Raw genomic sequence first — 17,358 nt, forward strand, 5'->3', positions numbered from 1 at the left:
ATGGAAATGTGAAAATAGCTATCAGTTCAGTAAATGTAAAGTTATGCACTTAGGTGTAATGAGATATCCGATGGCATATAGATGGCCTGGTCGAGTGGTTAGCGTATCTGCTCTCCAGTGAGAAGGCTGCGGGTTCGAATCCTGCCATGGGCATGGATGTTTGTGATTATCTGTGAAAATACTAGTGGTGGTGGTCGGCGGTAGATGGCATTGGTGTAGATGATGATGGTAGTGGCAGTGGAGGCAGAGAGTTGTAGAGCAGATGCCCTCCCACGATGAGTCTTTGGACTTCCCAGAGGTATCACGTAATAATAATAATATTACATTGGTGGGATTACGCCATAAGAAACTGATGAGGCTAGGTATCTTGGAGTGTTAGTAGATCAAGGGTTACATGACAAATAAAGTGAATACAACTCAGAGGATAGCTGAAATGCTGAAACAGTCATCAAACATATAACAAAATATTTTGCCTCTTTATATGGGTTTTGATATGACTTCATCTAGGCCAATGGAAGTCCCCTTGGTCCCCTGGTTTCTGAGGTGATGCCAATAATTTGATGTAATGAGTATCTAATGGCATATTACATCTGAAACCAATTGAAAGTGTCCATTTTGAGAGATGATCAATGGCTTGTAGCAACTGACTTTCTATGACCCGCATATTGCATGAGTGACAGAAGATGGTAAGTTATCTACACATAGGGCATTGATTCCAAAAAGCATGACACTTAACACAACTTGTGAGACTCCCTGTTCTTGGTTATAGGGGTAGGAGATGGCAGTTCCCACTCAGACTTGGAAGATTCAGTCAGATAAGAAGTTTTTGATAAAAAGAGGAAGATTAGAGGAAGACTAAGACCAAAATTAAGTAAGTCTCAGTATTCCGAAATCTCTAAGCAGCATCATATGCTTTTTTCATATCAAAGAAAACCAATACTAGACTCGTGTTTTAGGAAGGCATTTCTAATGGATGTCTCCAGCCAAACAAGATGATCAGTGAGTGGTGGAATGATATTTTCAGAAGCCAGATTGTGTTCTAGAAAAGAAGTTGTTTCTCTCCAGAAACCATAAAAGATGATAGTTGATCATTTTTTTCTTTCAGAATCTTACATAAGCAGCTGGTCAGAGCAATTAGACATAATTATTTGGGAATTCTGGCTCCTTTCCTGGATTAGGAAATTATAATTGTGTTTTGCCAGGAATCTGGATATATGCTCTCACAGAAAAGTCTGTTATAAAGGTGCAGCAATTGATATATGGCCAATATTGGCAGATGTTATACCATCTCCTAATGGATATTATCTGGTGCAACAGCTGTAGGATGACATTTAAACAAAGCAGCTTTCATTACTTCTTTGTAAATGGTTTTTTCCCCACACTTCTTTGTTGTTGGTGGATCTTAATATAGGAGAATTAAAATGGATCCAGGATTCCTTTTGACTCTGATGCCTGATGTGTCTTTCTCAGACTCATTTGCAAGCAATTAGATTTGTTGTTGTGGAGGTATCTGTGGAAAATACCCCAAGTTTTCTTCTGAGCTTCTTTGACAGCTGCACAATCATCATTCTACCATGGCTAGATGCTTTAGAAATTGCAGTTGTGGCTGTTGCCATAAATACACTCTGTTACAAGCTTCATTGCATCACTGATATGAACTGACTACTGCAGAATCAAAAGCTGCTAATGACAACAACTTATTTGGAAGCAATCATTTTCCCATGATATCCACTCTTCTACATGGGCAACTATGTGCTACATCATGGATATTACAGGAAAGTGATTGCTTTCAAATAAGTTGTCTTCAGTTTCCCACTTAAACAGTGGGAAAAGGGAGAGTGAACAGATAGTTAAGTCAATGGCAGTGAATGTTTGGGTAGGCATATGGAAGAAGGTGTTGCTTCCTATGTTTAAGAGGGAAAGATTGTTGTCAAGCATATGCTCAACAACTTTTCCTCTTATGTTTGGACACTATCCCACAGAGCGTTATGTCCATTTAAATCTTGTATTAAGAGTAAAGTTTGATTTGATTTTTTATTGTGTAAAGACAACAAAGATCATACTCCACCAGGACACAGGTTACAGCAGTACATGTGGTAAACGGTTAGCAGGACAATCACAAACATCCATGCCCTTAGCGGTATTTGAACCCATGGCTTCTTGGCTGGAGAGTGGATATGTTAACCATTCGGCAAACTAGGCCAGCTTAAGAGTAAGGGAGACGGTAACTATGTCATCTTGAGAAAAATCTGTAGCAGATGGAAGTTAGATGCAACGTAGTGTTATTATACTTCTGAAAGAGTCTTATAGCAACTGCTTCTATACCGGTGTTAATTTGGATCTGTTGGAAGGGGGTGTGTTTCCCACCAGAGATGGAGATTTCTCTGTGGGCAGATTCATCCCTGTCCTTACAAATAATGGTAACATTATGGAGAGCCAGATCATCACTCGGTTTCAGGCATGTTTCCTGCAAGCAGAAGCATATTGATTTTTACTTCTGAAAGAGAGTCCTGATGTCTATGTTTTGTTGGAATCCATGACAATTCCATTATAAGAATGTTTCCATTATTTCTTTTTGGTGGTATCATCTAGCTTTCTATGATGAGTTGTTCTGTTTTCATTACACTTAAATGTTTTCTTTTTTGAGAATTGTGGATGGCCAGTATCCATAATTTCTTCTTCTTCTGGAAGAATATCCAAGACTTCAAATTCCATTCCCTCTAGGGCAGTGCTTCCCAAACTTATGGATGTAAAGGCCCCTTTGGAAAATTTAAAATATTTCACAGCCCCCATTGAAAAAAAAAATTGTAATACAGACATATATTATTATAATATTTATTGTATTTATATTCAATATAAAACATACACAGCGAATATCACAAAAATCAAATTAAAATATTACATTTTTAGCATCTTACATACACATCTGACATGGCACACTTAGTCTTAAAACATTTCAAATTTGTTTTCATTATTTCATGGCCCCTTCAACAAAACTGATGGCCCCCAATGGGGCCATGTCCCACAGTTTGGGAAGCACTGCTCTAGAGCACACAGTATATGGATTGTTTTATCTTTCTGAGGGAGAGCAGAGGTATTCATGTTATCTGTTGATGGACCATCTGATAAAAGATCTGGAGGCATATCTTTGATCCTCTGTGGTACGCATTCCAATAGTTTTTTAATAAGAGGATTTTCATATTGTGGGACACTTTCTGGCACATCTTTAGTTGTAAGTCCATAATGATTTTTCTCTTCCATTTGCTCAAAGAAGATAGCAAGCAAATCATATCCTTCAGGGATGTTGTAGTTGTGAGAGAGTGGGATTGACATTCTTGTCAATATCCCGACAAACTTTCTGTGGTATACTGCCTCTTCACTTCCTGATATGTGATGGATTGCTCCATTTTTAACTTGTGTATCTCCTTTTTTTGCCCTTTCACCATTGGCATGCTCACGAGTATGCCAGGTGGTCCCCCTCGCATTTAGGTGTTTTTCCTCTTAGTCTTTATGTTCATGTTCTTTAGTGCCACATCAGACACAGATGGCAGAGCCATAACAGGCCGTTTGAGAATGACCATATTCCTGAAATTTAAAGCACTGTAAAGGGTTTGGGATATAAAGCTGTACTGGACAGTTGAGATATCCTACTTTGACAGCTGTTGGTGGTTTTGGTTTGTTAAAGATAAGAATGATGTTTCTAGTGGGAATCAAATGTCAATCCCTACATATCACTATTCTTCTTATGGCCATCACTCCTTGGTTCTGAGTTCAGAGCGTATCTCTTCATTGGGAACATCAAGGAGGTCCCACTCAGATATGCCTCCAGAAGAGTTTAAAGTTTTATGGAAGTGACTATAATCCATATTCCAATGATAGATATTGCATGGAGTAATTTTTCTGATTGTGCTGCTAGAGCTGCTTTGAAAGGGAGAACCCCTGAACATTTTCTTACAATTTTTCCAATTGGACACTCACCTGTTGAGTGTATGATTAGGAACAGGAGTGTATTTGTTGCATCATCTGATGTTTTTTTGTTTCTTACTTTGCTTTTCTGTTGATGATTCTATCTGTACCTGGTTTGGGCTTGATAAGAGGGCTCCTGAACAAGCAGATGAAGAAGTGTTTGTTCCAATGAGTCGTTGGATTCAGCACCCGAGCTCCACACCCACCATCATCATCATCAAATTCCTGCCATGTACCCTCAAGGGGTGTACAGGATATGACAGTACTACATGAAACAAAATTACATCATTACTAACTTCCTATCTACAATTTTCCTCCAAATCAGTCTGTTACTTGTCAAGACTCCAATATTATCAGATCTTATATTTCTATCATCTAAGGCACTTTGTACCGTATCAATCCACCTATATCTTGGTCTTCCTCTGGGTCGTTTTGCTGCCAACCTGGCAGAGAACACTTGTTTTGCAAATCTTTCTTCGCCCATTCTGTTTAAGTGACCATACCACCTGACATTAGCTCTGCTAACGCATTCCTGGATGTTGACAATGTCAAGTTCTTTCCTAATATCCTCATTTTTAATATGATATTGCCATTGATGCCATCTGTTCATGCCTATAATCTTTCTCAGGACTCTCATATCTGTGGTCTCTAGTCTTTGGTCAAGTGTTTTACTTCTGACCCAGCTCTCAGATCCATAAATTAAAACTGGTTTGAACACTGTCTTGTATACAGCTAATTTAGTGTTCCGACTAATTTCTCTTATTTCATATGAATTTATTCAATTGACTTTCCACCATACCAGCTTTGCTGATTCTGTTGTCTATTTCTATATTTAATTTACCATCTTCAATAAAAATCGTGCCTAAGTAGCTAAAATGTTTCACTTGTTCCACAGGTTCTCCATTCACAACACAGTTGACATTTTCAATGATTCTGCCTATTTTCATTGTCTTTGTCTTTTTATTGCTGACCTTCATACCATATCTATTACAACAGCTATTCTAAATGACTAAATTCTTCAATTTAGTCAGAAAATCTTGCAGACTTGTAGCAGATTTATTTAGAAGTATAACATCATCCGCATAAAGCAAAGAGCTGACATTAACATCTCCAATTTTGATGTCATGTTTAATACCACTTTCCTTCATAATGTGATCCATATAGATAATGAATAACAGAGGGGATAATGTACATCCTTGTTTCACACCAGATTTAACATTAAACCATCTTCCTGTACTTCCTTCAATTCTAACTGCTGACTTACAACTCAAATAAAGACTAAGTATTGCTTGATATAATGCCCCATTGACACCATATAACTGTAGCGTATTGAATAGCTTCTCTCTTGGTACCTTGTCATATGCCTTTTCCAAATCGACAAAACTTAAATACAGATCTTTGTTATATTCCCATGCTTTCTCAACTATTTGTCGTAAAGTGAAGATCTGATCCTGACAGCCTCTATTTGGCCTGAATCCAGCTTGTTCTTCACCAAGCTTTTCTTCCACAATTCTTCTTAACCGTTTCTCAAGTATACTTGCATAGATCTTCCCAGGAACACTCAGTAGGGAAATACCTCTGTAATTCTCACATTATTCCTGGGAACCACAAATGGATAACCACTCACTGCCAAGAAATGGCCACACTCAAGGGTGGAATGCCAGGGCTATCTCAGATGCTATATGAGCACCACAGCAAGCCTTGGCCCTATCTCCAAATCATGAGGGAAGGAGACTTACCACAACACCCTTGGCCCCTGCAGGCAAGTCCAGTAGCTGAATGATCCTGGCCAAGTCATCCAGGACTACCCATCTTGCCAAAGCAGAGGCCAAAGTAGTACATGACTACCAAGATCCCCCTTTTCCAGATGTCCATGGGTCGCACCACATAGCACATGGCAGCAAGGCATTAGATCCCAGTGGTGGTCTGGAATACAGGATAGTAAAAAAAGACTCAAAGGAGGTAGAGTGAAGAATACAGGAAGAAAAGCATGGAAAAAGAATAAGAACAAAAAGGGCCAGTACCATCATTGGGAGGTCCCCTCCACCATGAACAGGTGTCTGACATCAGTGAACAAATGCAACATGGTGTCACTCTGGTCTGCTTCATTTTGAATGCTTCACAGTCATGGTGCTCAATCTCGCAGGAATGAATAGAAGACATAATTAGAACTATATTAACTTTATAGATACTCACTTCTGTCAGATGAAATATAGATTGCAGATGAAGATGGCTTGGCCACATGGAAAGAATGGGTGAAGAGAGAATGGCCTAACAAGTATTCAAGATGAGGTCTGATGGCAAGCAACCTAGAGGAAACTAATGCAACATTGGGAGGATAACATCCAAAATGACTTAGATGGGAAAATTGGACTGAAAAACTCAAGAATGAAAAGACTGACAAAATTAGTACTTGCAGCAAAAAAACCTTGGTGCTTTAAGCAAGCTAAAGAACATTTATTTTTCCATGAGCAGATATACTATCAACAGCATATATAGCACGACAATTGTCAGGCTTTGCACGACTGCAAAACTTGACAATTCCAACATTTATGCTCTTCTTTGTTAGTCTTCCGGTTTGACCAATATAAGAATTCCAGAATAAGCAGTGAATGCATAAACACCTGGATGAGATAGCAAATGCATTACTGTCATTTGTCCTATATAAAAGGTTCAATGTTTAGAAAATATATCAACTTGAGCTGGTGAAAACAGGATTTTCCTAATTTAGCTATAACCCTTATTTGTTTATTAGCAATTAGTGAGACAACATGCAACCAGTGGAAATCCTTAATGTTCTATTTTAAAATTAAACTATTTGTTTATACAAAAATGTCCATATTCTGAGACCACTGCATATGGCCTCTCTTCTAAGACATGATGTAAATTTAATAAATGTTATACCAGAAATTACTATATATACAACCAACATTTATAATAATCTATCAAAGAAATTACCATGACAAAAAGAATTAAAGCACATCAGTTAATTTTTATAATCAAATCAAATCAAACTTTTAAATCTTTGCTAAATAATACAACAAAAAAAAAAAATAGTGCAACTTACTTTGCAAATGCTTTACACGGAGAAATTGATTTTATGAATACATGTTTTTGAAGAGAATTACTGCTTCTCAATCTAGGCACTGATTTTGGAGATGCTCCTATAAAAAAGTAATTAATTTTTTTAGTTAATATTAACAATTTTAAATAAACAGTAATGTTTATTTAGAGTTGTTAATACCATACCATAACATGGGATATATAAATTTATATATTAGGTAATTAAAGCAGAGTTCATCATCATCATCAAATTCCTGACATTTACCCTCAAGGGGTGTACAGGATATGACACTACTACATGAAAAATTTACATCATTACTAACTTCCTACCTACAATTTTCTGCCAAATCAATCTGTTACCTGTCAAAGCTACAACATTGTCAGATCTTATATTTATATATCTATCTTCTAAGGCACTTTTACCATATCAATCCACCTATATCTTGGTCTTCCTCTGGGTCTTTTTCCTGCCAATCTGGCAGAGAACACTTGTTTGGCTAATCTTTTCTCGCCCATTCTGTTTAAGTGACCATACCACCTGAGAACATCTGAAAACTCTGCTAACGCATTCCTGGATGATGACAATGTCAAGTTCTTTCCTAATATCCTCATTTTTAATGTGATATTGCCATTGATGCCATCTGTTCATGCCTATAATCTTTCTCAGGACTCTCATATCTGCGGTCTCTAGTCTTTGGTCAAGTGTTTTACTTCTGACCCAGCTCTCAGATCCATAAGTTAAAATTGGTTTGAAAACTGTCTTGAATACAGCTAATTTCTCTCTTCTTCCATACAAATTTATTCACTTGACTTCCTACCATACCAGCTTTGTTGATTCTGTTGTCTATTTCCATATTTAATTTACCATCTTCACTAAAAATCGTGCCTAAGTAGCTGAAATGTTTTACTTGTTCTATAGGTTCTCCATTCACAATGCAGCTGATATTTTCAATGCTTCTGCCTATTTTCATTATCTTTGTCTTGTTATTGCTGACCTTCATACCATATCTATCACAACAGTTATACAATTTATTCAGGGAATCTTGTAGACTTGTAGCAGATTTATTTAAAAGTATAACATCATCCGCATAAAGCAAGGAGCTGACGTTAACATCTCCAATATCAGGTTTAATACCACTTTCCTTCATAATGTGATCCATATAGATAATGAATAACAGAGGTGATAATGTACATCCTTGTCTGACAAGATTTAACATTAAACCATCTCCCTGTACTTCCTTCAATTCTAACTGCTGACTTACAACTCAAATAAAGACTAAGTATTGCTTGATATAATGATCCACTGACACCATACAACTGTAGCATTTTTGAATAGCTTCTCTCTTAGCACCTTGTCATATGCTTTTTCCAGATCTACAAAACTTAAATACAGATCTTTGTTATATTCCCATAACTTTTCAACTATTTGTCGTAAAGTGAATATCTGATCCTGACAGCCTCTATTTGGCCTGAATCCAGCTTGTTCCTCACCAAGCTTCTCTTCCACAATCCTTCTCAACCGTTTCTCAGGTATACTGGCATAAATCTTACCAGAAACACTCAGTAGAGAAATACCTCTGTAATTCTCACAATCAGTTTTATTTCCCTTTTTAGATATGGGTATTATGAGAGCTCTACTCCAATCATCTGGAATTCGTCCTTCTGTCCAGGCCCTCTGAACTATGCAGTGTAGCCACTGTAAAACTTTTATACCTCCATACTTGAGCATTTCTGGTCTAATATCATCTACTCCAGCTGCCTTTCCACATTTCAAACTTTTGATGGCTTCTTCTACTTCAAGCATGGAATGTATTCCTGGTTGCATGCCTGGTCAGTGTTTTTTTATCACTGTACTGTCATCACTGCTTGTTTCATTTAGCAATTTTTCAAAGTAATTACTCCATACTTCAAGGATATCTTTTTCTCCCATTTTTATGTCACCTTTATCATCTCTAACTCCTTTTACAGCACTTTTTCCTCCATTTCTGAGCTTCTTCAACAACCTCCGAATATCTTGCCACCTTCTTGTATTTATTTTCTGTGTTCTTATCAAAGTCTTCCCATGACTTCTGTTTAGCTAGTTTTATACAGTGTTTAGCTTTCTTACATTTGTCTCTGTATTCTCTAAGAGCACAAGCTGACTTATTTGCCAGGCACTTTTGATTCAATCAGTGTTTTCTTCAGGGCTTGACACCGAATCTCGAAGGTTTGGTTGCTATTCTCAAACTCTTTCATTTTTTTCTTCAATCATGTTTGTGTATTTTAGTCTACACTTCACATCTAAGAACTGCTCAACTTTTATTCATTTTAAAACTTTCTTACATGTTCTCCTTAGAAATATGAAATTTAATTTTATCCTGCTTAAAACTAAATGGTGATCACTTCCAATTTAAAATCCTCTGTACACTCTAGTGTCCTGCACTAGAGAGAAAACATCACTATCAACAATAATATAGTCAATGAGACTTTTCTTATTCCTTGCCTCTTCTCTCTCCATGTGAATTTGTGCACATTTTTATGTTGGAACATGGTATTAATAATAACCAGTCTATATCCTGAGCAGAAATCCAACAAATATTTGCCATTATTAAAGCAGAGTTATTGCAGTTAATTAAAAAAAAGAAGAGAAAGAAAGTCAAAGAGACAGAATGCAATTGTATGAGTAACCATGGCAGGTCCCCCACCCCACACAGACACAAAAGAAGAAAAAAAAAACAAGAAAAATATGTAATTTTGCATTCATTAAAATAAATATACACAAAAAGGAAAACAAATGACATCACAACAACTATGAAATTGAGATGCAGTAAGAGCTGACTAACTTTCTATTGCTGATTTTCTTCTATATCTGTTATCAGAGAGGAATTCAATTATTTACAAGAATGAATGCTGGCTGCTAACATTCTTGTGGACTTGTGTGGCTGCTAACATTCTTGTGGACTTGTGTGTATAATTATACCATTAAACTATGTAAAAGGTACTATACTTGTTTTTTGTGAGGAGGGACACTTACTGATATATGCAAAATACTGGATTACCATCATTCAACACTATCACATCTCTTCAAGACAAAAATATGGCACAGTGAATCCTCTTTCCTCAACTCAAGACTGCTCCTTCTATTATCACTACAAAATCATAATGCAATATCCAATGAACTGAGATGTCTCTGGAATGCTGATACAGAGATCAAAGAGTAAACATTACTGGACAACAGAGAACGATAACTGTAAGAGCAAAGGAACAAATAAGTGGAATTAGAGCAGAATTTTAAACATCTCTACGATTTTCATCCTGTCTTCAGTGTATGTTTCAGGATGCAATTTTAGCAGGGTTCAATAATGGAACAAAAACTTGCAAATAAAATTAGCATCACTCATCCTGAAATGAACAGTGTGAAGATTGAAATATATAATTATCAACAGAACAGGAATGAGAGTTTGCAAAAAAATAATCAATTCTTGAAGACCCAGTGGTAATCTTTGTTTTCTAAACAGAAAAATCAGAATGTCACAGTGAATTGAAAAGTAAAAGAAGCACTACTAGAATGAAGAAATCATATTAAATGTTACCAGCAAGCAAGTCAGCAGGCACCCTGGGTGAATAAAGGAAAAAACCTGCATGTAAAAGTGCCTTCATAAATAGTCATTTAATTTTTTAGTGACTGTGGCCAGACTATGCTGAATACATTGGTTCTCATCCGATCACTGAAGCTAAGCAGTATTGGGCTGGTCAGTACTTGGGAGGGTGCTACTGACTTTATTTTTAAAAGAGCCTGTGTAGCTCAGTGGAAGTGGTGTTTGCGCTCCTTAGTGCTAAACCATCTGAAGACAGACTTAAATTCAAGTCTGGTTGCCGATTAGAGAAACTTTTTCTAAGCCTTTTTCGACCGGTTCCCGAGTTAGTCGATCTCTGGCACAGGCACACGGTTTTCTTCTCCTGAAAACTCAGGTTTTTCATTCTGTAAACTCAAGAAAATCAACTGTAGAATCCACACTATTTCAGACATTAAGGATAGCATGTTATGGTTAGAGACCACGAGATTGAGGCACTTGTTGAGCCATCTCTTCACTGCGGACCACTGAAATCAGTGATAGCCTTGGGCCAGCTATCTCTGATTGGCTACCAGTAGAGATTGAAATGTCCACTCAACACTTTAACCCTATTCAAAAAGTTAGATAGGGCTAAAACAGCCATGCCTACTCCCTATATGGAAATTAAAGGGATTTAGCTGATTTTTTTTTTTTTTTGATATATATATCTTATAATTTTTTCCAAGGGGAAAATACATATACAGTAAATTCCAGATAACTGGGACATCAGTTAATCAGGTGTTATGTCGTTTCCTTCTTCTTCTTCTTCATCTATGATCTCTTATGCTTTTAAGCGTTGAGATTTTGCCAAAGAGATTTCCATGCCGTCCTGTCCAAGGTTTGTTGTTTTGCTTCTTTCCAATTAATTCCCTTCTTTTCCAATTTTTCTTTAATTTCCTTTTGCCAACCTTTCCTGGGTCTGCCTATGTTTCTTTTTCCTATTTTCTGGCTTTCCTATACAGTTTTTGCTATTCTTCCTTCTTCCATTCGATTGAAATGTCCAAACCATCTCATTTGGGCTTGTGTTATGAATTGATTCAGAGGTGCAACTTGAAGGCTGTCTCTTATGGTTTGATTTCTTATTCGGTCTAGTCTTGTTTTTTGTGCCACTTTCCTGAGATATTTCATTTCAATTGTTTGTAGTTTATTTGTGTTTCCTGTTGTTAAACACCAAGACTCACAACTGTATGTTAATGTTGGTAGAAACACTGAACGGTACACTGCCATTTTGGTATTTTGGGTGACTTCTTTCTTATCTAGGAGTGGGCCTTTCATTGCATAGAATAGCTTTGTTCCCCCTCTTATCCTGTGTTAATTTCTGTGTCTAGTCTACCATCTTCTTGTATATATGATCCCAAGTATTTAAAGGAGTGGACTTGTTCCAGTTGGTGATTCTCTATTTTTATTGTGTGTTTTTGTTGATTTCTAGATATGATCATTGTTTTAGTTTTATTTATATTTATGGTCATATTCCTTTTCTTTGTTTCTTCATACCAAATGTTGATATTGTACTGCAGATCTTCAGCTGTATTTGCTAGAATCACTACATCATCTGCAAAAGCCATATGTGAAATCCTAGTTTCTTTCAGTTTCCTGTATCCTAAGTGGAACTTTTTTGTTTTTGTTTGGCATGCCTTTAAAATTTCATCCATTACTATGATGAAGAGAAGAGGGCTGAGGATACAGCCTTGCCTCACTCCTACATTTGTTTCAAATTCTTTTGATCTATTATTACAGGTTCTTACATAATAATTTCTATTACTTTTGTAGAGGCTTTGTATGGCTGCTATTAAGTTAACTTGTATCTTGTTTTTCTTTAATGTTTGCCATATTAAGTGTCTGGGAACTCGGTCAAAGGCCTTTTCAAAATCTATAAAACATGAATGTAGTTCTTTTCCATATTCCAATGTTTTCTCTGATATTTGTCCAAGACTGAAGATAAGATCCTGTGTGCTTCTATTTTTTCAAAAGCCATATTGCATTTCATCCAGCGTGTCCTCTATTTGATTCCTAAGCCTCGCTTCTAAAATGCGGGTATATAATTTTCCTGGAACGCTTAAAAGCGAAATTCCTCTATGGTTTTCACATTTGCAGTTGTCTCCTTTCTTAAATATGGGGATTATTATAGCTACTTCCCAGTCTTTGGGAATAATTTTCTTTTTCCATACAACAATGAATAGGTGTAAAAGAAATTTTATGGCTTTTGTTCCTAAATTCTTTACCATTTCTGGTGTTATTTGGTCATGGCCTGCTGATTTGCCCAGTTTTATTTTATTTATTGCTGCTAACAGTTCATTTACATGAATTTCTTCACTCTGATCTTCTATTTTGCTTGTGTTTCTTGCTCTTAGGGTTCTATTTTTTCCATGTCCTGCATCTTCCAATAATTCTTGAAAGTACTGTTTCCATCTTTCCATGATGTCTTCGGAATTTGTGAGTAACTTTCCATCCTTATTTTTGATAAACTTTATGGGGCATTCTTTCTCTGACCTCATTCTTCTTAAAACATTATAGAATAGTTTTTGGTTTCCTTTAAAATTTTGTTCTAAAGTATGTCCGAAGTCTTCCCAGCATTTTCTTTTCTCTGCTTTCACTAAGGTTTTAACTTTATTTCTTTGGTTGTTGTATAGTTCTCTATCAACCTGCAGCTTTGATGTTATATATCTCTTCCATAATTGCTTTTTCTTTTTAATTTCTTCTTTTAGTTCTTCAGTCCACCAAGGTGTTTTATGTTTCTTCTGTTTATTATTTAATGATACACCACAAATTTCTTTGCTTGTTTCTAGAAGAAGTGTTTTGAACCTGTACCATAGGTTTTCTACATCTTGGTCTTCATATATCTCTTTTTCTACTTCTTTCATCTTCTCTTCTATTTTACTTTTATACTCAATGGCTGTTTCTTCTTTCTTTAGTTTCTAGTTCTTTATCTTAACATTTATTTCCTTGCTACTTTTCCTACATTTTTCAACTTTTATGTCATTTCCTATTTACTTTAAATGTTTTACTACTCACTCATACAGTTATTTCTCTTCTGGTTTCTGTGATATTTTGTCAATCAAAACCAGTAATTCAGCTATCATTCTCTTTTCCTTAATCAAGCTATGATTCGGGCAGTTCCTAAGTTTAGTCATGTGTGTTTCTTTCAATCATTAGAGGCTTTGTCTAAATTTGAGACAAAGCCCTTAATTTTACCTTCTGAGACAGTCTCCCTGTTAAATATTAACGAATTTATATTATGCTGCGCCAGCCAATACAGCGGATAGATGAGACTCTTATCCAAGGTGGCTCTCTCAGAATAATACACAGTAATGGATGTTCTAACACTCTTACTTAACTCATTCTACTCACTAATTCAATTCACCTATTTCACTTTGCTTTTGCATGCAGTCGTGGCCCGTAAATCCTAATTATAATCCTGTGTCCCTCCTGCTAAGTTCTGTAATCTTTTTATGAGTGGCAATTCAAATTCATATGACAGACTGATTTCAGGCCAATGAAATAAGACATATTTATTGAGGTCTAAGAATTATACATGAGAAATATATCACACACATAGTTAACTAAATCACTTTCCTAGTAAATTTTAGATATCATTCCTAACACCATAGGACATGAATAATAACTTGCTCCATGGAGTTATCCATCAAATGTACAAATTACCAGCTTAAAATCATTAAATTTTCAAATCACTCTCAAGTCACTGATCATATCTCACAATATATTACAGTTAATTCACATACAGATCCCTTCCCGGGAGACTTTTTTCAAACAGGGACAGGTCACTGCCAAATGTGGTAATCTCTAAAGTTTTCTATCAAATGTCCACACATAAATTAACATATAGAGTCCATTCATATCTCTAACTGGAAATAAGACTTAAAGATTCTACATTACCATCCCATGGAATGATTTTCTGTTCTATCAGCAGCCTTGTCTAGATATCAAGGCAATTTTGTAGGCTATCGTCCACGAGGTCATTTACGATGACTGCACAGCCTGGTCTCCCCAAGTCAATAAGGCGATGTGCCACTCTGGTCTCTCTCTCTGGTACCGCTGGCATTCATCTGTATTGTCAGCTACTCGATATTGCTTAGCTACTCTGCTATGTAGAGTTAGCTAGCCTTGACTCGCAAGCTACGGTAGATGACTCATGACTTCTATGGCCGATCAGGAATCACTTCGATGGCGGAGGGAGAGCCAACGTCCAAGAGCGCAAGAAACAGGAACCAAAAGACCTCGCGAGAGGGGGACAAAACCCTTTTATACCTCCTACTTTGGTGCCCTCACTTCGCTACGTTTTTTACCGCACGGCACTCATCCATCGTGCGTAGCGTTCTTCCGAGAATGCATTCGAGCTTCGCTTTCCATATAAATTCTCCTTCCCTTAGGCCATAAGTTATACTGGACGGCTAAAGCGTGACCTTTGGACCCCAGCCTACATTCAACTTACTCTCATACACTACACAGAATGGGACATTCTAATTTAACTATAATTTTATATAAATTCCCCTTTTTGACTCAATATACAAAATAGGTTAAGTTTCACATTTCTAAATTAAACATTTCTTTAGTTCTGCTTTAAAGTTATAACATGCATTTTTATTTCCTTGCCAAAATACAAGTTCCTCTGCCTACAATTAAGAATTGTTAGATCCTGAATGAATTAATCTTTTATCCAAATTTTGATCATTCAGGACACAACACAGGGAAGCCATTTATTTCCGACTAATATTGAAGAACGAAAACAAATCGAGAATATAACCCAAAGTCGCTTCCCTTATTTGGGCCCCCTTGCCACTTTATCAGGACAATGGCTGCAGATGGTGCACGTAGTGAGTTGTATAGTTGTATAGTGAGTTGCTGTCGGTCTGTGCCGGTACACAGAGTAGAGAGGATGTGGGTATTTTGACAGTGTAACAATTCTACTTACAGTAACTGCTAGGTAGTGTTAAATATAAATTAAAGATACCAAGAAATTATATTCTTGGTTTAATCCTTTATCCAAGTGTAAGCAAACAAGTTTGCGCTGAACTATTTTCAGGACTGAGGCAACTAGTATAAGAAGCTAATGACTTCATATCACTTGCCTTGGTATCCCAATAATGCAAAGAACATCTCCTTGCAGACATGTATAATGCTATGCATTATGGGAAGGGTTACTACCCAGACCTGTTTCGACCTTTATTGAGGTCTCATCAGTGGGAGTCAGACCCAGAGGTAATACTAATGTTAAAGTAATGCAAAAGTCATATTTTCATATATGAGTAGCCAAAAGATGTCAAGTATCACCTCTTAGTATCATTTCCTAGCCTTAGTCATTTGGTAGGAGGCTTAAGATTAAAAAGTTTCCCAAATCTTTGGAAGTTTAATACAACTATCTTTATTAAGATAGGCTGTTTTTTTTTTTTTTAAATCTGCCACTGATTTCAAAAAGAGTCTTTCAAGTTTGTATTTATTGTTATGGAGCATGATAGTTTTCTTCCATCTGATTCTGTGCAAGGTATCCAAAGGCATGGTGTGCTAGACCTGACTGATATCACAGTAAACACAAACTTGACTCTTTTTTAGAATCAATGGCAGATTTTTAAAAAACAGCCTAATCTTAATAAATATAGCTATATTAAACTTCCCAAGATTTGAGAAACTTTAATTCTTAGGCCACCTGTCCAACATTTAAGGCTAGCCACCAGCACTCAGAGGGTTTACCCTCTATGAGTGCTGTTGGTATAGTTTAGTTCCTTTATGCTGCTCTCCTCTTGCCATCATATGCATTTTACTTACATATATATATTTTCAAATTTTTCTTAACAGCATATTGTATTGCATACTGTCACATATACTGATACCAAAAAAAAATGAGAATCAACATTTTATGCCTAAGTTTTATGTAATTCTTGGCTCTGTGTATGATGCGAACCATTGTAGGAAGATGGACCATATGTCAAAGCAGCTAAGGCAATGAGGTGAGCTATTACTCACATCATGGCATTGGCTGCTAATACTCTGCCGAGTTTTTCCTCCTTTGCAGAGAGAAAAACTGCCATCTCCATCTATAATCAACTAAGTATTAGTCTGGGTTCAAACAAAGATCTTGTGTCTGTGGAGTTGTAAACAGATCTTTCAAACCAAGCGATGCTCCCTCCAAATGCATCATAGAAGCAATTTGCAACAAAAAGGAATTCAGCCATATGAATAGCATGTTTTATCCAACTTTATAGACAAATTTTTTATCTTATCACAATGATAAAAAATTCATGCCTTAAACAGAAATAATTTAAAATTATTATGCTCATCACTACATTCTTCAATAAACTTACTCTGTGAAAATGCCTGCTTTGCTGAACATGATCTCCTTAATGAATATGATGTTTTCAATAATGAAGTTTTTGAAGCTCTATATTGCAGTCCTTTTATAATTACTAATTTTGTTGTTTTTCTTTTCTGTTTTATTCTGAAAAGTAAACAGTTTACCAATTACCACCTATGCAATTAAAAAAGTTAAAATTATTATGAATGCACTTTTAATTTTTGAATAAAATAACGAACACATTAATCTGAAGAAATAATGGGTGTCCAAAAAAGAACTCCAGGGTTTCTAACACAAGTATTTTCCTATATGGACCATCATATGATGGTGTTTTGAGCATATTTGTGAAGCCACAACCAGATATCAGTACTGACAGACAGAGAGCTGTACAGACACGCTGTGTTGCAGTAATGGCATCGTCACAAGAGA

At 36.3% G+C, this 17,358-nt stretch overlaps 1 protein-coding gene across 3 annotated transcripts in view; it reads right to left on the reverse strand.

Moving 5' to 3' along the window:
- The window catches only part of LOC150096613 (uncharacterized), a 157,016-nt gene that overhangs the window by 82,098 nt on the left and 57,560 nt on the right, over positions 1-17,358 (reverse strand). For all 3 annotated transcript variants that reach the window (XM_090408559.1, XM_090408558.1, XM_090408560.1), the window contains exons 4-5: positions 16,940-17,073; positions 7,034-7,130 (exon numbers count right to left, since the gene is read on the reverse strand). In XM_090408559.1, the coding sequence (XP_090264685.1) occupies positions 7,034-7,130; positions 16,940-17,073 (231 nt within the window). The remainder of the gene's footprint in view (positions 1-7,033; positions 7,131-16,939; positions 17,074-17,358) is intronic.

Source organism: Typopeltis vanoorti, chromosome 18, assembly GCF_054136105.1.
Source record: "Typopeltis vanoorti isolate ZY-2024b chromosome 18, IOZ_Tvanoo_1.0, whole genome shotgun sequence".
Taxonomy (NCBI): domain Eukaryota; kingdom Metazoa; phylum Arthropoda; class Arachnida; order Uropygi; family Thelyphonidae; genus Typopeltis; species Typopeltis vanoorti.